General features: G+C 42.8%; 1 protein-coding gene across 2 annotated transcripts in view; it reads left to right on the forward strand.

Moving 5' to 3' along the window:
* bcar1 (BCAR1 scaffold protein, Cas family member) overlaps nucleotides 1-25,570 on the forward strand; it is a 251,279-nt gene that overhangs the window by 203,095 nt on the left and 22,614 nt on the right. For both annotated transcript variants that reach the window (XM_073069939.1, XM_073069938.1), the window contains exon 3: nucleotides 24,619-24,795. In XM_073069939.1, coding sequence (XP_072926040.1) covers nucleotides 24,619-24,795 — 177 coding nt within the window. The remainder of the gene's footprint in view (nucleotides 1-24,618; nucleotides 24,796-25,570) is intronic.

A 25,570-nucleotide genomic window follows, 5' to 3' on the forward strand; every position in this document is an offset into this window, starting at 1 on the left:
CAAAGATGCCCTCTATCCTGGGCAGAGGGAATTGATATAATATCTGTACTGGGTTGATGGTGACCTTAAAGTCATCACAGATCCTGGCAGACCCATCCTTCTTGGCTACTGGGACTACTGACATTGCCCATGGGCTCCACTCAACCTTGGAAAGATTTCCTTCTGCCTCCATACAATCTAGCTCACTGTCTACTTTATCAGTTGGTATAAGGAACGAGACAGGCTTTGTAAAACTTGGTGTGGCATTTCTATTTAACACTTTTTTACCCTTGATATGTTTAAGCTTTCAATTGCCACCCTTGACTACTGCTGTGGCATCATCCAGTACCTTTTGTAATTTGCTTTCAGTTGACTCTATTGCAGGGATGTGGCATGCAAATGGCGGATGGATCTCCAATCAAGTTGTAGTTGTCTCAGCCAATCATGACCCATAATGCTGGCCCTCCTGTTTTTACCACATATAGACCCAAAGTAGCTTGTTCGTTATTGTATTTTACTGTTATCAATGTTATTCCCACAGGAGTTATCTTTTCTCCTGCCTAAGTTCTTAGATGGATATCTGCAGGCTTCAGTATCTTTGAAATGTTGTTCAAACTGTTCTTGAGGCAAGCCAGTGTCCAATTTAATTTTAATTAATTTGCTGGTCACTTCTGGTATATTGCTTGTGTATTGTTAGTTTTCACAGTGTAAGTCTCAAGGCTACTCAGTCCTGTATCACTCTCATCATTATCAGATTCTTCATCAACAGCATGTAGATTAGCACTCTTTTTTGAAACTACATCTTCAGTTTTTTTCTTTTTCTCTTCCTTGTGCAGTCCATTTATTTTTGCCTGCCCAACATTCCCTTTGTATGTTTCTCACTCTGTTGCTTTTCCTGCAAGTATTGCGTTTAAATCAGCATTTGTCTGGTGTATGTGAACCCCTGCCACAGCAGTAACACAATTTGGTTAGCAAGGCCAGTTTTTTCTTTAGACTTTGCAATTGTGTTCACGCTCACTTTCATTCCTGTCTGCTGCTCAATGTGATTCTGCCTGCTGATTCCACTGATGCATCTGTTTCAATTGCTTTTTTAAAGGGAAGCTGTGATTCAGTCAGGAGCTGCTTTTGAATCCTTTCTTGTAAGATTCCACAAACTAAGTGTTCTCTCAATGCATCATTAATCCCATCGCTGAACTGAGAATGCGCAGACAATCTCTTCAATTCATCCACACCAATTGAAAGGGACTCCCCTTCCTTTTGATTCTGCTCATGGAACCTAAAGCATTTTACAATCAACAATGGTTTTGGTTCTAAATGTCGCTGTATTACTTTCCTGATATCAGCAAAGCTCATATAGGCTGGTTTGTTTGGAGCAGTTAAACCTGTAAGCCAACTGTATGCCCTTAAGCCCAATGTACTCAGCAAAATTGGCACTTGTTTTTCATTTTCTTTATAATACCGCTCAACTTATGATTTTGTAATATCCAGTTATCTCTTGTGTTATCAAGCCTACCTTTCTGATGTAGTCAGCCATTTCTGTTTTTCTTTAAATTTATTTTTATCATCAGCTGGTACTCACTGTCTATGAACCCGTGAATTTCATCTGTTTCCTGCCTTTTTAAAAACTCGAACATCTTCTCCTCCCGTGAAGAAAGTGTGCTGCGCCTTTTAAAACGCGAACATTTAAAAAAAAGACTACTGTACATAGTAATTTCAGGTTTGTTTAAAACTTCATCATTGCTACTGTTATGTATTAGACATGAAACTAATTGAAGGAAATAGACAGGAACCTGGTTTTATTTTTACTTTTTGTGAGGCACCCACATATGACTGTACCGTGATGACTTATGCTATTCAAACCTGTAATTAGTTGTTTAAATGAATAAGAACGCATAACCAAACAATATATTTACAATATTACTGCAATATTAAATACACAACAATAGATTGTGTTGGACATGACCTTGCACGTCCTCTAGATTGTAACTGTGCTTTGATACTCCTATGTATCTATTAGCTTGTTCCATGCTTTATTGACATTAACTGTTTACAATTCAGTTCCGCTGCTTTATTACATTCACACTGTGACATCCTGTCCGTAAGAAATTATGTTCTGTATGATCCTGCAAACACTCTGGATTGTTACTGTGTCTTGATGGCATAGTACTTTTTATGGATTTTGTTTGTTTGTGTGTGTATATGTATGTAAAAAGAATAGTAAGAAGACCGATTCTTAGTTCAGATGCCTTGATCTTGCTTTTGATTTCTGGTATTGGAAGAATGCTTACTCTCCTGTCAGATTGGTAATGTTACAGATCTACAGGCATAATAACATCTCTGATTCTTCCTGCTCCACTCCTGTGCTGGAATTCCCTGTTATTCAACGTAAATGAGAGTTCAGCCTCAGACCAAGACAGCCTTTAAGAATCTTTCCAGCAATACTTTGGAAGGTGACAGATTATATTACTAGGCATTTCAGGACATCAGACTAAAATAAATAAATCATAAATATAATTAAATTTATGATCATGACAGATTTGGGAAGGTGTCAGTGCTGTACTACACTGGCTGGTATCAGCTGGTTTGGAAATGAGAATGCTGGAATTGGTCTTTGTGTCTCTAAATATGGGTAATGATGAATAAACCAGATTTTTCCAGTTGTTTTTGAGTGACTCTGTAGAGCCAAGCATAGGGATGTCAAATGAAGCTTGGTCATCCTGCTCCTGGGGTGATGAGGCCCACCAGTGTCCTGGGCTGAAATGAAATCTGAGGGTCAATCCACTGGGCGATCTTCCTGCCGCTGTGCTCCAGCATGAGAAACTGCCTCGTTAACTGGAAGAGATGTTGCATGTATCTGCGGATGAGCTGCCCGGTTGTGAGGTGTTTACTCCCTCTAAACCATGGCTTCAGTAAGAAAGGATTCCTGCTGTTGCTGGAACTCTCAGTCTCCTGTTTTCTATCCAAGCAGGACACGTGCCTCAAGGGAGAAACTAGTGTCTAGGTTATTGAAAAAGGAGGAGGTACGGCCCACAAGAGACTCTATGGCGGAAACCTTGGGCAAGGACCCAAGATCTGCCCATACGGTCACGGATGCCCACCACCCTGACCTTTGATCTCCAGTGGAATTCAGCAGGAGTTTCTCTACCAGACTCGATCCAGTGAGACTGCTCCAAAGATCTTCATGACCACATTCTGATTGAACAAATAATGTGATTGTATTTTCTGGTATTAACGCTGACGGATGGATTGCATGAAGATCAGTGGAAGCACAGAGAGCCTGATGAGTGGCTTTATCATTCCTGCTTTAATGAAGCAGTAATTAAACCTATGGTAAAACAGGATTACATCAAATGAATGGTTATTGAATAAGAGATTATTGCAGGATGTGTCATTAGATTAAGTAGTCTCATTAGAACTGTCTGACTCAGCAACACCTGCGGGGAGATTTCACTATGGTGGACAGAATGCAGAATGGTCAGATTCTGCGAAGGGTTAAAGGGCTGAAGATTTCCCTCCGACTAAAGTTGTTTTTATTGTGTCAGGAGTTACCGAGGGATCTTGGACCATCTGGAAGAGTCAATTTTGGATGTCACTAAATTAACGAAGACAATGAATGTGTTGCAATTATTATTTTTTTTTGCCCTTAACTGAGTTCTTACTTGACTAACAGACTTTAATAATGTAGCACCTCTTAGTGAAGTGACTTAATAATCAAAGACTGATCTTGAACCACATCAGATAGTGAAGGAGTAGCTTAGTCAGAGATGTGCTTTGAAAAAATTCACAAAGGAGGACGAATACTGACTTCCAGATGTGGGACAATAGAATGCAGGCATTCGTAGGAGGATACATTTCTGGGAATACAGGTAATTTGGGGAGCTAGGACAGGCGAAGGTTAGAGATGGGGAGGAATGAGACCATGGCAACACTTGGAAACTAGTATGAGAATTGAAAATAAAGATAGTTCATAACCAGGAGCAGCAGTGGATTGGTGCGAGTATGACAAGGCAGCAGGAGTTTGGCTATTGCAGGCTTACAGAGACTGAAATGGGGGAGGCCAGCCTAGAGTGGTGAAGTGTAGAGGCTGGAAAAGCTGGGGAAATGTTTTTGAAGCCAGTGAGAGAAGGCTTGGATAGCACAATGCAAGGTAAAACAGTTGATATTGGTGATGGGGCAGATAATGACAACCAACACTCAGGATAGAGTGACAGAGATTCTGGTTCTCCCTCAGGCATTCACCAAGGATGGAGTTTGTAGCAGGAACCAAGAGTGGTCACTTAATTTTAGCAGTTCTAAGAGTTTTGTTCTTCTTCCTCTCTTGGTTCTCAGACAGATAGCATCATTTGCAAGGATATTGTTTGTGGTAACATTTGGGAGCTATTTCGGTTTATGACGGAGACTAATGCCTCACTGGATAGATTCAGACTTGGAATTCAAGCCTATTCTGGAAGGTTGTAGCACATCAGTGGCACTGGGGAGAAAAGGGAGTTGGGGGGAAGGGGCAGAGATGAGGGTGTTTTTTGAGAAAGAAGATAACAGCAAATTTCACAGAATTGTTATAGTGCGGAAGATGAAGGTGAAATGTACTGAAAATTTATATGCTGGTCTGCATAAGGTATTAGTTCTGTGTTACAGCAGATAACTGCTATCCAATACTTTCAAAATAAAAGGGAATTCACCTATTTTAATAAATGACGTAAAGGCAGATGTTAAACCAGTCACAAAGCACCTTTGCATTGATTACTTGTGTTCTGGGAATGAGGTACAGTCTCTATTAGAGATTGTTGTCTTCGAAGCGTAAGGCTGCTTTGGTGTAGCCAGGCGTCACTCGTCTTGGAGGGCTAATATAAAGGGAATTGTTATTGATTCTCAGACCTCTGCTGTCAACCTCTGTGATAAATTAGCTGCCAGCACATTTGGGAGGTGCAGAGGTCACCTGCTTTGTACTGTAACCTACCAAGGGCAGGGGGATGCTGCTGACAGCATCCACTGACAGAGCTGCCTTTAAAGTACCACCGTGCCCTTGTAGGATGTCCAGGGTCCTGAGATAGTGAAGAAGGCAGGGTGAAAGGTCAAAGACTACGGTGCTGACACCAGTGAGACTGAAAAGATCAGAGGGAGGATGACGCACATCGGGGAGTCAGTGTGGGCTGCAGAACGTAGGTGGGGGGATAGTAAACCAGCAAGAAGTGAAGCAGATCTTAGGGAAGAAAAAACTGACCTAGAAATTCAGTGACAGAAACTTGCTCTGCAGACACATGAAAATTGATTTTTTTAAATATATATATTCCAGAGTGGGAAGCAATTATAATGGTTTCTAGGTCAAATTGCACCACTCTACAAATTTATTCAGGCACTTGCACTGACTAATTGTGCTTGCGTAGATGATTTCCCTGTTGGATATACACACTGATGTCATTCCCAGCTCCGTTTCAAGTGTAGCTGGGAGAAGTTATTCACTTCGATGCTGAAGTCTGCCTGGGTTGCTACTTTCAGCCCAACTTGGTTTGCAAAGTGTAGGCTCCCTCAGCCTGCCTCCGCCTTGCACCGAGTCGTCCCTTTCCCTCAACCCAGATTCTTGATCATTCAGCTCCTCAAAAGCCCTGATTAACTTCCTCACACAATGTACTGTAGCAGGCATATAACCCCCCCCCCCCCACCTAAATGGAGACGACTGGTTAGGTCTCAGCCCACCATTGCTCCATAACGTCCTTCCCAGATCTCCCTATCTCCCTTCCCCTGACTCAGCAGCCCTGGCTGTGGCCTCAAGTTCACCTGATTCCTTCCCACCCGTGTACTCCAGGGTAGTCACCCTGACAGAGCTACCACCAACAGAGTTAGTAGTGGTGTATCGTGCAGTGATGGGTCAACGTGACTGAGCATACGCCAAGAATTTCTGGACTATTAAGCCAGAGTAGGGAGCTGCACTGTGAGGGTACAAAGGAGAGAAATCCACAGGACTGAATCCTTGCGTTTTTGGAGGAAAGAGTGAAGTGAATTTAGACTGTCAATGTCAGCAGTGTATTGTGAAGCCCTTCACGTCCCACCCGTGGTTTATCCCTGTGACTGAAGGCTCTGTTGTTTCACGTCTCTGTGACGCCACCGATTGTGTGTTCTACCATTGAAAAGATACCGCATTGCTCTTGCATTTGTGCATTTTTGACTACTGTTGAACCCTCCCCCCATAAACTTTTTTTTGAGATGCGGTGTGAGAAGAGAAATTTGCATCCGAACCTTTATTAAACTGGCCTCACTGAACACAAAAGCTATTGTCATCTCAGTAAGCGGACACAGAAACGACTCCAAGTGAACCGGCTGGTTTTGTGGTGCTGTGCAGATACTCCCCCCCCCACCCCCGCAGTGAAACACTCTCCTCGCCACCTTGGCTTGCAACACTTTCCTTCAAGCAGCGAATTAAATTGCTTTCAGTTGCTGAGATGGCAGAAAAGAGTGACATCAGATTTAACCTATGGGGCTCTTCATTGCCTGGACATTTGGCGTTCTGCTGAGAGAAGATTTAGCAGATTAAGCACTGAGATATGATTTACACAGATTGTGCATGGAATCCTTTAGTTCTGTTGTGACAATGTAGTTTGCAAAAAGCTGCCAAAGCTGGTTGCAAGTCATACTAATTTAACTGAGACCTATCTTTTCTGTTTGCCTGTGCAGGGTTATTTTGTTTCTGTTTTCTGTCTACGTTTCGACAAATCTTGGGCATGTCAAGAAGACAATAACCCAATCCCTTTATCCACAGCACAGTGACAGTGAATCCCACTAAGGTCACTTGACCAAGATCTGGAAATGTTTGAGAAGTAAACTTGCCTGAATATTGGAAGGCATTTGTTTAGATATATTTCATAGTGGTTTGTGGTGACTCTTTGAAGCCTTTGGTTAGATGATTTGCATTAGGAAATTTAGCAGTGCTGAAGGCATAAGGTAGCCTTCTGAACAATAAGATTAATGGTTGGGTAAGGTTAAGTTTAAGGGGTTGCTAGAGGTGGGCTGTTACCTGAGAGGCTGTCAGATATGGTGCAGTTACAGACTATCTAGCCCCCCCCCCCAGTTGGAAAATTCAAGTCCATCCAGGTGATGTGGACACAAATCCCATTGTGGTACAGAGGGAGAGTGGTCCTGTCTGGGGTGCTTTCTTTCAGCTGATGGTGACTTAATTTCAACATGTGGTTATCTCCGTGCAGAAGACAATCTGCTGAGGAACACCGTGGGCTGAGCAGTGTAGGTGGTAGGAAAGGAATTGTCAATGTTTTGGGTTGAGACTCTGTACCAGAACCAACAGAGGAAGTATTTCAATGGATGTACATCACTTAGAGCCTTTCTGAGGTTGTGAAAGGTCCCATATAACTGCTATCAATATTTTCCTTTCATGTAAACATTTCTCTTAGATAAGTAAAATCAAAGGAGCAGTTAGAAATGTAGGCCACCTTTCCAAAGGCTTGAACAGAGAATCTGGCATAAGATAAAGCTTCAATTAAAATACAAAATACTAACTCCAAGGGTGATACCATGGTGCTGCCAGATTATTTCTTTAAGTATTGGCGAAAGAATAGTTTTCTTCCCCTTCAATTGTTGAGAATGACCAGTTGTACGTGGCAGGCATCATTGTACGCACAGTGCTTCCAGTCACAGCGCGTGGCACTGTGCCTATTCGGGTCATTAAGGAAATGTAAGTTACCTCTTGCCTTTTTACAAGAGAAAAAGCTTGTTTCCCTTGCCACTTTAGAATTTATTCCTCTTCTCACGTGAGTTGCCTCTGCCTTGTGCTTCATACCCTTGCTGTGATAGGCTGAGCCAGTGGTCTGTTCCTCCTGGCCTTTTGTTAGGGTTAGGGTTGGGGCTAGCAGGAAGTTGGAGATGCGGAGTAGAGGCATGCAGAGAACTGGCATGCTCAGACCTGTACCTGGCACGTTGTGATACAACATCAGTCAATGCGTTGGACTGGAGTGTCTGCTGGACACCGTTGACTAACGGCGAATAGTATCTGCTTAAAGAACAGAGCAGACAGAAACGCCAATAACTTCTCGCAATAGAAGCAGGGTAATTGATCCAGAAAATGCGAGAAGTGGAGGAGAGCTACAAATAAGTTCTCCACATCTTGAGAGCAGTCGGTTACCGTGCTTCAATTGGTAGGTGGATCTGGCTCCTTTTCCTACTATGGCTGACTATGAATGATTGCTCTCAGTTCTCTTATTACAAATTGGTTTTCCAACTGAGCAACCTTGCCTGTCAAGAACGCACATTTGGACACAGTGAGCCTCACACCGGGCTCTACTAAGCTTGTATTCAGATCCCTGCTGCACACTGCCACCGGATGGAGCTTCGTCCAAAATGGCTGCCTTCGACGGTGAAATTCTCAAAGCCAGCACACAGCGTGGAAAGCTCCACGCAGGCACAACTGTTGTACCACAACAAAAGCAGAAAATGCTGGGGATTCTCAGCAGGTCAGGCCACATCTGTGGGAGGAGAAACTGAGTCAATGCGTCAAGTTAAAGGCTCTTTATCAGAACTGAAAAGCAGAATAAAGAAGCTCATAAGAGCTGTAGGGAGCGATGGGGATAAAACTGGGGTCACCATGGGGTGAGAACATCAACAAAAAGAGCTGGACAGAAAATGAGAGTTGGGTAACGCTGAGCTGAAGGACGTGCCCAGCAGGTCAGGAAGTGCCTAGAGGGGTATCTTCTACGCTCAGAGAGGGTAAAAAGGGGAGGGGGGGGGAAGAGCTAACAAGGTGAGGTAATCAGATTTTTCATTCTGATCGAGGATGGTCAGCCTGACTATACAGACCGAGAAGCTAAATGACCTGAAGTTGTAGAGTTCAGTACGTAGTCAGTGGCCCAGATGGAAGATGGGGTGCTGCTCCTCAAGCTTGTTTTGGGCCCCACTGTGCCAGCGCGGCAGGCCACAGAGCGAGAGGACAGAGCGACACCGGATGGTGAACTCGGGTAACGTGCCACAGGAAGCCGTCCCTGTGGATAAACGCAGGTGTTCCACAAGGCAATGAGACGTCATGGTGAACACTGAATGCACTTTATTCCGCCGCCCAGCTGTGGATGTTGCAGCAATATTAAACTTTCCAACTTTGGGTAACTTGATTTCTCAGTGTGCATCAGTCGTCCATCTGCAACATTAGCTCATCTTTGTTTAGTTTTCTCCTTCTACGCCCTCTGTTTCCACTCTGGGAGCAGAGGACGTGCCTATCCCGACCTGTCGGGCAAGTCCTCTGGCTCTGCATTTTGCGTCCCATGTTCTTTTCGCTAGTTTCTGTCAACTCTGACTGCTCCTATTCACTCATTCACCAGGTAACCGTATCCCTGTGGTAATTCTGGTTTTACCCCATTGGAGAAAGCCCCTCCCCCACTCTCCTCGCAGCTTAAAGAGCACTGTCGTCTTTTCAGTTCTGTCAAAGAGTCTCCTAAAATGAAACATCGACCCCGTTTCCCCTCACTTGGCTGCTACCTGACCTGCTGAGTGTTTTCAGCATTTTCTGTTTCTGTTTTAGATTTCCAACGTGTACAGATCTCTATGTATTATGTCCTTGGCTTAATAAAAGTTGTTTGAAAGTGTTATCAAATGTAACTTAATGTTGACTTCAACGTGGGGATAAAAGGACGGGAACAGAAGAGCAACAGCTTTGTTAAGGAGGTGGAGTTTAACTAGTTTTTTTGGGGGGGGGGAGACAGAGAGACTGATATTCAGGGAGGGGAATTTTCAGTCCATAGGCATTTGAAGGTGGAATATGTCAGAAGTAGGACAGGGAGCCAGGGAAGATGAGATTTCAAGAGGGATTTCCAAAAAGTGAGAATTTTGAACTGAGTCATTGTTAAACTAGGAGCCGAAGTAGGTTATGGTGCAAGATATGAATTGTGCATGTGAGGCATGGTGTGAGTTGGCCCATGGGTAATGGAACCTTAAGCCAAAAGAGGGGGGAAGGTGAGAATGCTTTGATCAGCAATGTTAAGTTTTAGTTTGTCAAATTGGTGGGGCCCAGAACAAATGGTTCAAGAGGTAGAAGAGGCCAACATATTAGGATAGCATAAAATATGCATCTGGATCAGTACAGATCCAGACCCAAGTAGAGTTTCCTTCCCTTGAGCTTAGTGTGCTTGTTTTCTGGATCTCTTAGAAGTGATGCTAATTGCCTTCCTTCCCCTAGACTGCATTGAGCAATCAGCCCAACAGGAAGGAAGCTGAGGAAGGATGACTGGAGGTATTGTCTAGTGCTGTTTTTGCTCTTTTTCTTGAACTTATTGTGTTTATATCTATCTGCAGACATCTGCCTTTTAAATCTTATTTGAATGTGCGATGTTTGAGTGTGACATTCTAAATGATCTTTGAATGGTCACTGGGCATGTGAGTGAGTTATTAGACCCAATCAGACTCTAAAATTGTTTCACACCAAAGTCAAAGGCTATGCTAATTCGCTTAAAATAATGTTAAACAGGAAACTATCTAAAATTCTGTGTCAGAAATTGTAAATTATAATTTCAAATCACTACCAATTTAGTGACATGGAGTGATAAAAGCCCTTGCTGAAAATGTCACACTCTTAAGAAAATCCACTCCTGCTGTGAGCAAACTTTGGATTCAAATGGCTGTTTGACTTCCTCAGTGCCAGTATATTAACCCAACTTCTGATCAGTATTAGAGGAGGAGATTGGGTGCATAAAAGAAACATTAATTTCTATTGGGTGCACTGATACATATAGTTTGTATTTTAGATATGTTATTCTCACCCTATGATTGTGCTCATGAAGCTGTACTCAGCTCACGAGGCAAAACTGGGCTTCAAAGTTGAAATGCCTCTCTTGCTTTCCTTGCAAATCCATTGTTGACCCTTACGTAGTGTATGACAGCCATTTATAAAGATTGCGCCTATTTTAGGTTTAAGGTAGGTAGGCTAATTGGCTACTGTAAATGAAGCCTAGCATAAGTGGGTGGGAGAGAATTGGTGGGGTATTACTGACATTGCACAAGAGAATAGTTTGCGGGGAACTCACTGGTTTGATCAGAATTCTCAGATGAGCCACGTCACCTGCTGTTGCTATAAGGAATATATTATTATACACAGTAGCTGTTACCTTCATCTTGAGCAAGGCCTTGTGTGTTGTTGTTAGCTCTAAGCAATCAGGAAAGTAGGTAGTTGAATAATGAGTGACTTTAACAATCCAGATAGATCCAGATCAAACTTACTGGTTATGTCAGTCAGATTATTCACATAATGGGTACCCATACCCACTGCATGTGCCTGTTTTGTACTGGAGGTGCCTACTACATGTTGAGGAGATGTTTGCATGTAAAAGCTTAAGACAGAGTTTTGGTTATCTATCCTAATACCAACCCCAGCCCCCTCCCCCCCACCTTCTTTTGTGGCTTTGTGTCAAATATTGTTACTGATTTTACTTCATAAAGACGCTGCATAAATTTGCAACAGCAGTGTGTGATTATTAAAGTAACAGTGGCAGGAAATAAAACTTGAAACAACGCCAGTGTAAGTTGAGGTTGCACACTGTAAAACTTGGTTAACCATCAGCATATCGGGAGTAGTTAGCATTCTGTGCTGTGTGACAATTCAGTTACATTTATTCATTGTAGTGTAACAGGAATGACTGATAGCGCTATCTAATCATTTATTAGACACAAGGTTGGCTTTGTGGATTGGACCACCGTGAGGATGTTTGAGGTTGACAAGACACCCAGATGTTTGAGCTGTCAAATTAGGCTGTCAGGTCTCTCAGTATTTACATCCGTCCTCATCATTGCAATGCTATTTGTTGTGCTGCCTTGAGGTCCTGCCATGGTTTCAGGCTACAAACTTTGAATAATGGTTGTCACTTTAACAAGGCTAAAGCAATCCTCTATCACAGTCCATTTAAAAAAAACTTTAAGCACAGGCTACCCATCTCAAATGACAGCTTGGTTTACTTGATTTATATATTAAAAAAAGTAGAGGCTTCAGATTTCAAGCCCTCAGAGTACAATGACAATGAATTGAGTATAATCCGTCTTCTTGTTTTAGTCTAGATGCAGAGTGGCCATTTGGCCCAACATACCAACAGCTGGTTGGTTCCACTTCCCTGCTACCTTTTACCTCTGAATTTGTTGTTACGTTTGTCCTTTTGAAAGTCACAATTGAATCTGCTGCCACCCTCCTTTTGAGCAATGAATTCCAGTTTGTAACTGCCTTTCACATGAAATAAATTCTCCTCTCATCTCTGCTGGTTCTTCTGTCAGTAATTTTACCTTTGCTTATTAATCTGCAGGCCACTGAAAAGAGAGTCATTCGAAATCACTGATAAATTTGAGCCTCTCTTAAAATTCCCTGTTACCATTTTCTGCTTTGAGCTGAGAACATTTATTTTCTCTAGCCTCGGCCTGTCACTGATCTCCATTATCCCCGAGAGAACTGAAAAGTGACAGGAAGTTGTGCTCACAGTGTAAACTGTAACTGGACTTCAGTTAGACTACTGTGTTAAAGTTATGGTTGCTGTATCGCAGGAAACGCTATAGAGTAATTGGTGAGGATGCAGAGATTTTGAAAAGTGCATCAAGAAAGAATAAATGGCATCCTTTCTCTTAGATAGATAGATAGATACTTTATTCATCCCCATGGGGAAATTCAACATTTTTTCCAATGTCCCATACACTTATTGTAGCAAAACTAATTACATACAATACTTAACTCAGTAAAAATATGATATGCATCTAAAATCACCCTCTCAAAAAGCATTAATAATAGCTTTTAAAAAGTTCTTAAGTAGTTTACTTAAATACATTGAGTCCTAACCCCGGCACTTTAACATATCTTACTCCTGGCGGTTGAATTGTAAAGCCGAATGGCATTGGGGAGTATTGATCTCTTCATCCTGTCTGAGGAGCATTGCATCGATAGCAACCTGTTGCTGAAACTGCTTCTCTGTCTCTGGATGGTGCTATGTAGAGGATGTTCAGGGTTTTCCATAATTGACCGTAGCCTACTCAGCGCCCTTCGCTCTGCTACCGATGTTAAACTCTCCAGTACTTTGCCCACGACAGAGCCCACCTTCCTTACCAGCTTATTAAGACATGAGGTGTCCCTCTTCTTAATGCTGCCTCCCCAACACGCCACCACAAAGAAGAGGGCGCTCTTCACAACTGACCTATAGAACATCTTCAGCATCTCACTACAAACATTGAATGATCTTATAGCTTAGAAAGCTGTAAGGCTAAGAGCTGACCTAATCGAGGCGTTTAAAACAATGAAAGGTTTTGATTGGGAGAAAAAAGGCACGTATCTACTGGTGGAGAAAAGCATCGGTACATCCGTCATCAAGCCATCGAGAAGAAAAATGTTCAGCCAAAAGAATGGGGAGAATACGGAACTCATTACTATAGGGAGCAGTTGAGGTCAATAATTTTGATGCACTACAGGCAGGCGGGCCAAGCTCATCAGGGAAAAAATAAAGAGCAATAACAGTAGATTTCGATGAATAAAAACGGGAGGAGGGTCACATTAATGTGAATGCAGAGCTGATTTAGTAGATTTGTCACTCATTGCTGCAGTCCTCAGCTTGCGAGAGCCTAGGATAGCTTTATATATTAATTTACTGACAAACTCTGAAACTTGCTGTCTAAGTTGCAAATCGATTCTGGAATGGACACCATTCAAATTTGTATTGGATTGAGGTGAGAGTAATGATTGTGAAGATTGCTAATGCAATCAAGGTTGAAACCAGCTTGGGGATTCTGTCCTGTAGTAGTGATACGTTCCACTTTCACTGTGAGGCCAAGACTGAGTAGTTACAGTCAGTGGCCACTTTATTAGCTACACCAATACACCTGCTGGTTAAATTAAGTTCCAGTTCGGTTTATTGTCATTCAACAGTATATGTGGATCCTGAAACAATGTTCCTCTGGACCAAGGTGTACAACACAGCTTCGGTTATACCTATAACTTACACACACACGCAACACATAATAATCTTACCAGAAATAAATGATCAAATAATAAGGTGCATTGATGACACACCGTAAGAAATAAACAGTATAAGGCTAATGGTGCTTCATACGTGATGATGCCTGGATGTTATTGGGAGTTCAATAGTCTTACAGCCTTGGGAAAGAAACTGTTTCCCATCTTAACAGTTCTGGTGTTACTGCTACAGTATCTCCTACCTGATGGTAGAGGGTCAGAGAGATGTTGGACAGATGGAAGGATCATTGATAATGCTAATGGCACTGCATCTGCAGTACTCCTGATAAATATCTCTGATGTGTGGAAGACAGAAATATCTAATCAGCCAATCATGTGGCAGCAACTCAATGCATAAAAGCATACAGACATGGTCAAGAGATTCAGGAACAGGAAAAGAACAGGAAAACAAATTATTATCTGAATGGTGGCCGATTAGGAAAAGGGGAGGTGCAACGAGACCTGGGTGTCATTGTACACCAGTCATTGAAGGTGGGCATGCGGGTACAGCAGGCGGTGAAAAAGGCAAATGGTATGTTGGCATTCATAGCAAAAGGTTTTGAGTACAGGAGCAGGGAGGTTCTACTGCAGTTGTACAAGGCCTTGGTGAGTCCGCACCTAGAGTATTGTGTGCAGTTTTGGTCCCCTAATCTGAGGAAAGACATTCTTGCCATAGAGGGAGTACAAAGAAGGTTCACCAGATTGATTCCTGGGATGGCAGGACTGTCATATGAAAAAAGACTGGATCGACTAGGCTTATACTCACTGGAATTTAGAAGATTGAGGGGGGATCTTATTGAAACGTATAAAATTCTAAAGGGATTGGACAGGCTAGATGCAGGAAGATTCTTTCCAATGTTGGGGAAGTCCAGAACGAGGGGTCACAGTTTAAGGATAAAGGGGAAGCCTTTTAGGACCGAGATGAGGAAAAACTTCTTCACACAGAGAGTGGTGAATCTGTGGAATTCTCTGCCACAGTAAACAGTTGAGGCCAGTTCATTGGCTATATTTAAGAAGAAGTTAGATATGGCCCTTGTGGCTAAAGGGATCAGGGGGTATGGAGAGAAAGCAGGTACAGGGTTCTGAGTTGGATGATCAGCCATGATCATACAGAATGGCGGTACAGGCTCGAAGGGCTGAATGGCCTACGCCTGCACCTATTTTCTATGTTTCAGCTGTTGTCCAGACCAAACATCAGAGTAGGGAAGTATATCATCTAAGTGATTCTGACTGTGGAATAATTGTTAATGGCTGTGTATAGCAGAAACTGCTGATCTCGTGGGACTTCCACGCACAACAGTCTCGAGAGTTTACCGAGCATGGTGTGAGAAACAAAAAGCATCCAGTGAGCAGCAGTGGTGGAAATGCCATTAAGGCGAGAAGTCGGGTGAGAATGGCCAGACTGGTTCAAGCTAAAACGAATGCGACAGTAACTCAAATAACAGTGGTGGGGAAAGGAGCATCTTTCAACACACAACATGTCAAACCTTGAAGTGGATGGGCTACAGCAGCTGAAGACCACAAACATACACTTTGTGGCCACTTTATTAGATACAGGAGGTCGCTAATAATGTGGCCACTGAGTGTGGATTGGTGGCAGCAGAAATATAAATATTTTATAAAGTTTAATGAATGATTTGCTGCAGTAAAATGCATCACATTATGTGTATTTATGAATTTAATTCTAGAAGAATTGCAGTCAAGAGGCCCTATACAGACATGAGAGAACCTGTAACCATCCAATTAATAGATTAGTAGTTCTGGGGATTGCTGAAATCACATTGCGTATGATCTTTTATCCTAAGCCAATTTTAGAAATTCCAGTTTTCAATAGAAATGTACAAAAATACCGCGTCACACATGGATCCTGTTTATGGACATGTCATATCTGGGTTCATGAAAACAACACTGCCTTAAATCTTTGGTACTGAACTTGTGGTCCAATAGCAATTTCTTCGGATTGAAGGACACCAATAGTTCTGCCAACTGTGCCCAATATTCGTGCTGTCATTCTTCTTGGCACCAAAGCTCAGTAACTAAAATTAAATGCAGCAATATTGTGATGTGGTTTCCAGTTTTCTGAACTTACCCAGTTGCTGGCATGAAGGTTTAGTCACTTGCTAACTCATGTCTATGTTTTACCTTGAAGTTAAAAACCAGGGAGATGCGTGGCTCTTTGTAATTAGTGGCGTAAAAGCTGCAGTGGTGTCTGGAGCTTTGAACCAGTCTGAACAAGGCTCTTCTCGGAAAATCTAAACAGATTAGCTTGCTTTAGCCCCTTCGGGTTGAAAAGCTGCCTCTCAGCTGTTTACTGCAGTCTGCATACGCAGCAGTATTGTAGTTCAAACTAAAGTTTTCCAAAGCCCTTAATATGTATTTTTTTCACATAACAACATTATTTTGTTTTTGAATTTAGTGAGCTATTTGGGATAAAGTAAATTAATGAAGGAGGCCACTGTGGGAACTGCAGTGCAACACTCTGACATCCAATATGTTCACAGACAGTTTGCATTATTTCCAGCTCATCAGCTGAAAGCTAGGCCCCTTCAGCTGGGCAGAAGATATGATCCAATATGCCCAATTATAAGGGAGAAAGATCTTATATGACCAAGTAGCCACATTGAGCAGTACTGCCAATATGTAACAAGTTCAGTCATTCTGGCTTCAGTCATTAGCTACAGCAACAAGGACAATAGGAACACAGTGTGGTTTTGTAGTGCAGAGCAAAGATTAAAAGTACTGATCAAGGTCACATTGTCCACATGTATAACAAAACCCAATTGATTTCTAATATCTGCTGAAAACAATAAACTCCATTATAGCAAACTATGTCAAAGTTTACAGACAAGGCACATCTGAGTTATTAACCCCATATTGATTTTGTTCCAAAAAAAAAGTTAAGATCCCCCTAGCATAGAACCGCCGGCCTTTTTTTCTCCCCAAGAACTAAGTTTGTGTTGGTTGGCTGAATTAATATTGAGACTGTTTGGGAGCACCAATAGAAATAAGGAGCGGTCTGAGGAATGTGCGCAGAGGCAGCCCGTGAAATCCACTTCTCTGTCTGTTAAAAAGAGAAGTTTAAATTATACCCTTCACAAACTCAGCGCATTGCGAAAGCTGACTTGGTAAGGGTGTACAAAATGATAATAGGCATAGATTGATTGAGGGGTTAGCCCTATTTTATTCATAGGGTGGAAATGGCTTATACAGAGGGGCATAATTTCAAGGTGATTATTGGGAAGCGCAGGGGGGATTGTTGGAGTTAAGTTTTGTTACACAGTGGTGAGTGTGTGGAACACCCTGCAAAGAGTGGCTTTAGAGGGAGATGCATTAGAGGCATTTAAGAAACGCTTAGATTGACTCATAGATGATTAGATTGATCTTAGAATAGGTTAAAAGGTTGCCACAACATCGTGGGCCGAAGGGCCTGTACTATGCTCTAATGTTCTATTCTACACTCCGTAGCCTCTTTATTAGGTACACCTGTGCACCTGCTCGTTAATGCAACTTTCTAATCAGCCAATCACGTAGCAGCATTTCAATGCTTAAAATTATGCAAACATAGTCAAGAGGTTCAGTTGTTCAGACTAAACATCGGACTGGGGGAGAAATGTGATCAAAGTGACCTTGAACTTGGAATGATTGCTGGTGCCAGTCGGGGTGGTTTGAGTATTTCAGAAACTGCCGATCTTTGGGATTTTCACGCACAACAGTCTGTAGAGTTTACAGAGTATGGTGTGAAAAAGAATAAAAAAACACCTATTGAGCAGCAGTCCCGTGGGCAGAGTCGCCTTGTTAAAGAGCTAGGTCAGAGGAAAATGTCTAAACTGATTGAAAGTATAGGAAGGCGACAGTAACTCCGATAACCACACATTACGAACAGTGGTGTGTGGAAGTGCATCTCTGAATGCACAGCATATGGGCATCTTGAACTTTGAAGTGAATGGCCTACAGCAGCAGAAGACCATGAACCTGTTGACTTTATTACATACAGGAGGTATCTGATAAAATGGCCACCGAGTGTACGTTCTAAGTCTCCCTTATAAATTGTCTGCTGGTTGTGCCCCTAACTGATTCATGTGCCTGTCTTATTTATTTTGGTCATTCCTTGCAACAGCTGTAACAAAGTGGCTTACTCTGGCATGGATGTTTCTACAGGTACCAGATTACTCCCAGGCAAAGTTCAATAGAATCCTTAATGTATGCAAAGTCTTCTGCTGCAGGAGATATTTCTTCCGCAGTTCCTGAAAGAAGCTCCAGGAACAACACACATTGGCCATTCATCATCACTGCGTTGAGATCTTCCCTCCCCTTGACCAATGAGAGAAACTTCACCACACCAAACGCAGTGGATCAAGACAGTTAGCGTTCGATAGAAAAGATGCCGTCACAAATTGTCGTCATTAGACTTTATTTTACGGAATGGTAATGTGGAGCAAAGCAGGCTAGCTATTCTCATAACGAAACATAATCACTGGTCTTTTCACCCATGAGATTCGACCTCGGATTTATATTAATTAACTCTAATTTAGTGTCTTGGCCCACAGGACCAATCGCCACCTTCCACCTCCTCATGGTGTCCAAAGCAACCTACCATTTCTCACGTGGTGGCTACAATGAAACCAATCCCTCTGCTACCAGATTTCCATTATGGATGTTTTCATTCTACAGCCAGCCATGAATACAGTGGAACAAAAACCTGAAAAATTCCTTAACATTCAAAGCATCTTGCAAAGCCCCCTGCTCTGGCCTCTGTAGCGAAGTGCCTCAGCCAGGCCAGGAAGCACTAAAATTATCTCAGCGTGTTACTATTTTTCTTACAAGAATTCTAGCTGTTCCTTGGATCTATTTTTAGTCTGGAGGAAACACAAGTCGCTTGCTGGGTTGTCTGGGAACCTACTGCAGAACATGGTTTAGACGTGTGCAAATCAAGTGATTTGTCAAGTAACTCAACCCCCTCAGTGCCACAAATGGCTTAAAAATAGAGGTTCATTCTTGTCAGTACAGTCTTAGGCGCTCTTCATAATGACAACAACAGGTTTTCAAATAAGATTTAAAGCTGGGCTGGCAGATGCAAAATGCAGTTTGTGTGTATGATTTTATGCAACTTTGGTATTCCTCTGCTCTTTGTGTTGACTGTGTCTTTGACCTGGATCTTCACAAGTTGTGCAAATTACGTCGTGTTCTTTATGTCACAGTGTAGGGTGTGACATTTCATCTTGGGGGCTTCAGTGACTTTCCCTTCCATGTTCACAGCCCAGGCTATTTCCAATAAAACCCTTGGAAAAAAGATACGTTTTGTATCTGCCAGACCCTCACCGATTTTTTTATTACTGCATCACGGAAAGCATCTTATCTGCAAGCATAATGATTTGGTATGGCAACACACAGAAAAAGGTGGAGAAACTCAGCCGGTCAGGCGGCATCTATGGGGAGGAATAAACGGTTAGTGTCTTGGGCTGAGTCATGGTGAAGGGTCTCAATCTGGAGCATCAGCTGTTTATTCCTCTCCATAGATGTTGCTTGACCCACTGAGTTCTTCCAGCATTTTGTGTGCACTACTCTGGATTTCCAGCATCTGTAGAATATTTTATAGATAGATAGATAGATAGATACTTTATTCATCCCCATGGGGAAATTCAACTTTTTTTCCAATGTCCCATACACTTGTTGTAGCAAAACTAATTACATACAATACTTAACTCAGTAAAAAATATGATATGCATCTAAATCACTATCTCAAAAAGCATTAATAATAGCTTTTAAAAAGTTCTTAAGTCCTGGCGGTTGAATTGTAAAGCCTAATGGCATTGGGGAGTATTGACCTCTTCATCCTTATGTGTTTGGTATGGCAATTGCTCTGCATGCGACTGCAAGAAACCGTGGAGCTATGGCTCAGCACATCATGGAAACCAGCCTCCCCCTCGTTGGACTCCGTTTATACTTCTCGCCTCATCAGTAAAGCAGGCAGCATAATCAAAGATCCCTCCCACCCTGGAATTCTCTCTTCCCCTCTCTTCCATTCAGCAAAAGATACAAAAGCCTGAAAGAACAAACCAACAGGCTCAAAGACAGTTTCTACCTGCTTCTATAACACTGTTTAATAGTTCTCCAGTATATAAATTGGACTCTTGACCCCGTAATCTATCTGATTATGATCTTGCACCTTGTTTACCTGCACTGCACTATGTATCAATTACTCTTTATTCTCCATTGTTATTGTTTTAACTTGTTCTACCTCAATGCACTGTGTAATAATCGGATCTTTATGAAGTCGTGTCCTTTATGTCGCAGCCAAGAATGTGACATTTCATCTTGGGGTTGCTTCACCATTGACTTTGGTATTCAAGATGAACTTTTCAGTGATCTCGAACGTGTGACAATAATATTCCAGTTCCCGGGTTAGACAGGGCAAATTCCCTTTCAACCCCGTCTACCTGAGCCCAGTGCATCTGATCATTCCTACCTTTGCTGCTGCCAACACCTCACACCTCACATTTTTACCATGGTTCCTGACAACGTAAGAAAGGCCATTGAACCCCTCGCGTCTATTCGCACTTCCGGGTTGTGCATCGAGTTTGAGGTTCTCCGTTTTGTGTGCAGCAGTGAGTTCCCATGGATTGCAAGATTTTCTCCTGTGAAGGCAGTTGATTGGTGTACCAACCAGTAAAGTGACTAAATTCTAACTACATGGGTATCGAACCATATTTTCTGGCCCCTAACCCAGGGCTATTGTATATTGTACAGGCAGAGTAGTGGTGCCCTACCTAATTAATGCTCATTAATTTAGGCAGAACATCAGGCATCCATCCCTCTCTCACCAGGAAGACTAACCCCGTCATGGGTTTAATCCTGAGTGTGCAAATTGGAGATTGAATACAATTGTTTCCTTTCACCTTCCCCCTTCCATCAGTTCCGTTACACATTTGCTTAAATGTTGCTGGTCTGCATTACTGGCACCTAGCCCGAGGCACGCTTTAGCTCCCACACCCACGCACCCTTCCACAAGAAACTATGCATTTCTCGCAGCCCGCTTTGGCCCTGCGTCTGCAGCTACAACGTGCGGAGTCTCCTGGCAGGATCCGACCAGCAGCTGTGTCTCTGCAGTAGCTTTCCATTTGCGCCAACGCCAGCAGTTTCATCCGACCCCGGGAGGTGCCTGAGGTGGCAGAACACACCCCCACGGTTTTTATTTTTAAAGCAGTGAGTGACTGAGCCTAATTAATCTGGGAGGCTAGGGCTGAATAAAATTAACTGGGGCATGCTGGGGCCTCCTGCACACCTTGCCTTTCGTGCAGCGACCGCTTTTAAAACGAGGCTTAACTCTGTTCATTCCTGGTGCTGATAACTTCAAATGAGGCTTGGACTTTTGTTCTGAGATGCCAGTTCTTTACCCTCTGTCCTGCTATTGTTGCTCAATTCTGGTGCCACGTACTGTTACAGATATTCGTAATTTATTCTGACCGTGGAGCACTTAAAGAAATCAGGATGTTAACTGATGTTAAAGGATTACTGTAAGCATATGCTAACACTAATGGTTCTAATTTATTGTAAGTGATGTGCATTTAGTCATTGCTTTGCCTGGTACCAGGATGCCTTATAGTCCTTCACGTATAACGGAGCGTGGTTGAAGCGTTTTAAATAATCCGGATTTTTGTTTGAGGGGAGGGCTGGTTGCTGTGTAGAAATAAGGCCAGCATTTGATCTTTTAGCGGCTGGTACCGTGGTGCAGCAGGTAGTGCGGCTGCCTCACCACGCCGGTGAGCCGTGTCGGTTTTCTGCATTTCCCCCCAGGTGCTCCACTTTCCTCCCACCTCCCGAAGACAGGCCGGTAGAATAGCTGGCTGCAGTAGCTTGCCCCGGGTGTAGTGGGGTGAGAGGAGGCTCAGGGTGGAGTTGATGGATCAGGAAGTGGGGTTAAGCTGAAGGGAGAAAAGGAGGGGCTGGCGGGAGACGAGGTTGGTGGTTGTGCTCTGAGAACTGTCATAAACCCGATGGTTGAATGGCCCCGTTGTAAGGAAGTGTGAATAAATGAGAAATAATCGGACACAGAGGCTTGCAGCGCCACTTAAGTTAACTGCACTAGTGTGCCTGGACTCGGATATAGGCCAGACCAGATAAAGGAGGCAGATTCCCTCCGAGGCAGGACATGAGTGAACAGGTGGGTTTTTACAACAATCAGCAATTTTGAGGGCATTGTTAACAAGAATAGCCATTCTCTTTTAAATTGCACTTTCTTAACAGTTTAGATTCCATGGTTGTGAAGGTGGTATTTGAATTTTAATTTTGAGATTGTTAATCACAGCGCTAGTTACTAAGTCCAACAGTTTAACAACGCCAACACTACGTGGAGTTTTGTTACATAGGAAGTACAGCGGCAAGGCCCACTCACACAAGAAAAATCAGATCACCTGTTTTAATGATTCTGGTTGAAGGATAAGTCCTGGCTGACACCAGGGGAAAATGACTGATTTTACTCAAAGTGATAGCACGGTAGTGTGACGGTGTTATCGCTCGGGGTGTTCGAGTTCGGAATTCAATCCTGGCGTCCTGTGTAAGGAGTCTGTGTACGTTCTCCTGTGGAGTGCGTGGGTTTTCCCAGCCGCTCCAGTTTCCTCCCACAGCTGTACCGGGTAGGTGAACAGTCCCGTGATTAGGCCAGGTTTAATTGCGGGTTGCTGGAGTGACACAGCTCGAAGGGCTCATCTCTAAATAAGTAGCATGGAGTATTTCCTTATCCCAAGGTGAGAGTGCTGTGCACACCAAGCTAGGTTTTTTCAAATCATTGAGTTATGGGACTGCCAAGGGACTCTAATAATCTATTATCTGCACGGTTTGGACCCTTTGACCCCTCCATGACCAGTCTAACCCTTCCCTCCTACATCTCCTATATATGTGTTATGCTCTTCCTTCTGTCCCCATTGTGTAGAAAATACTTTTTCAGACTATTATGAATAATAGAAACAAATTGGATTCCAGCAGTTTTTGACTAAACCTAACAGACTGCATTTGAAAGGGCCATAGTATTTGTCATTCATTGGTGTTGGTATAATTGATAGTTGGGTAAGGAAGCTCCATTACATTTTCAGGATCTGCTGAAATCTCAAGTCAGCAGCTGGTTTTCTCTTGGAACAGATAGATGAGGACACTGCTTCCTGCAGCTCCTTTCTTCTGGTGGTATTATTTCGTCCTGGGCAATGTTCCTGCACAGCCCAGGCAACCAACCCGCACGTGGGGCAGATGGATTTCATTAACTGGCTTTTGGACTGCCTCATTCTGGCCGATCCTTGCCAAGATGCTGTTGTCAGCACAACCACGATCCGCGATCTGTATCAGCCCGACGGTTCGTGGGAAAAGGGCACACACATTTCTAAAATCGCTTGACGTTTATTTCAAGTGCATGAATCCGTCTAAAAGACTTCCTTTTGTGCAGTGTTGCTCATGGCCCCAATAGCCAGTGGAGTGTTTTGATGTGAAGTCACGTCTGCAAGGAATCAGTTTGTGCGTGATTTATCCATGGTCGGCCTGGATAGACTTGCTGTTGGTCAGCATGGGCTCGTCGGGCCAACAAGGCCTATTTCCACGCTGTACGATTCTGTCACTAAAGTGGCATGAACAGGAGTCTCATAATAACAAGATCATCAGCTCTGAGGGGGGAAATATTGACCTCAATTTCAATGGAAGATTCACGCTGGACCCAAAAATACAAGAATTGATCAATTTTTCCATGTCTTTATCAGCACAAAAGTTAACTAACTTCCAGAATTAGTGGAAAAGGTAGAAGTCACTCTTCGGGTACACCAACACTTGGCTAGATTGGGCCTGGAGCATGACAGATGTGCCAGGTGGTGAAGATAAAGACATTCACCTGAAAGAGGGCAGGCAGTGCCTTGGAGCAGCATCTCGGCCAGAGAGGGGAAGTCCAGCAGTACTTGGAGTGCCCAGCCTGGATTATATCATCGGTTCTCTAAGTAGGGATTCTTGGTCAACATAAAGAAGCAACTGAAAATAATCAGTACCACTGAAGGAAGACGTGGTTTCCAGATGGTCTCCACAGATTCTCCACTACTGTACCTGCTCTGTGGATGAGCTGTTTATTGTGTTGTTGTACTGAGTGTTTATACAATGCCCGCTGATGCCCGCAAGTTGCCACTTAGCACCTCGGCCTTTAATGTGCCTGCTGTAAGCTTGTTCCCAAACTAAATCTCATACAAGTCACTGTGTTCGGTGAGGTTGTGTATCTTGTTGGGAAGTGAATCTAGGAGATCAGTTTGCATACTCCCGCATTAGAAACTGTGCTGTTAATACTTCCCATCCAGTGATACACCAATGAGTTCTGTCTATTTTAATAAGTAATAAATTGATTACGGGACTGGAACACTTATTTGGATCCAGCTTATGTGTCATAGTCATCATGGCTGACACCTGCGACACTCCTGGCTTATGTTGTCAATGATTCATGTAAAGCACTCATCCCTGGCTGTTCCCAAAAAAACATTTGAGCAAAGGCTTTGCAGGATGCATGGAGATGAAAATCCGATGGCCATCAGCCATACAAGGGTGTGTCATGGAGAATCTGGACAATGATTTGTCTGTTAATTAGCCAGTATCAGGACAGAGTGCTTGCTGAATCTTACTGGAACTATGAACTGAGCTACTTTTCCTTGTCTTCACAGGTAGTCCTTCCAACCAGAGTTGGAGGAGTTTATGTTTATGACACACCTCCACAGATGGAACAAGATGAATACGATGTCCTTCCATCTAGAAATCCTCCGGGTACTCTACAGGAGATTTACGATGTCCCTCCAAATAGAGGAGGAACAGAATCTGCTGGCAATCAATACGGGCAAGAGGTGGGTAATGGTTTTACATTTAATAAAACACACAAATATTCAACGTTATAGTAAATGAATAAAAAACATAATCTGTTGTTATTAGTATTAAATGTGTTTTAAGTGATGCCCTCAGAACTTAGCTACATCTCACTGCCTTCAACAACGTAATAACATTATGTTTGATTTAAAAGAAAGGAATGATCCCATTTATGTAGTACCTTTCACAACCTTGAATCCTCAAGTAATACACAGTAAATTTGTTTTTTTATAAGGGAATCTGGCAGTAAAAATTGTTCCCAATTAATTGAGATAATTGATTAATTTGCCAGCTTTTATATGAACATTGTACAGTTGGGTACCCCTTATCCAAAATGCTTGGGGCTGGAAGTGTTTTCGGATTTCAGACTTTTTGGATTTTGGAATATTGGGATCACCATCATTTCTGACTGAATTTATGTGCTACCAGTCTTACACTTGTTCATCACTCGTATGCATTTAACAGTAGAGGTTATTACAGATCATTAATATGAAAAACTAACGTGTGCCAATAACAAAAGCAGCTCAGCAGCATCGGGAAAATACCTGAACCGGCTGTTACCTGAGACAGCGGCAGGCTTACAGTCTCCACCTATCATGCCGTGCCTTGATTAAAAGCTTACAGCGCACTGTATTTGTATTTGAATTTGTTTTGGTTGTATCTAAGGTTAAAAACAATTAACATCGTGACTGGTTCTGGTGCCAGATTTTCCTGATCAGCAGATGCTTTGAAATTTAATGCTGTGCCTCTTCTTAA

Source organism: Hemitrygon akajei, chromosome 17 (genome assembly GCF_048418815.1).
Source record: "Hemitrygon akajei chromosome 17, sHemAka1.3, whole genome shotgun sequence".
Taxonomy (NCBI): domain Eukaryota; kingdom Metazoa; phylum Chordata; class Chondrichthyes; order Myliobatiformes; family Dasyatidae; genus Hemitrygon; species Hemitrygon akajei.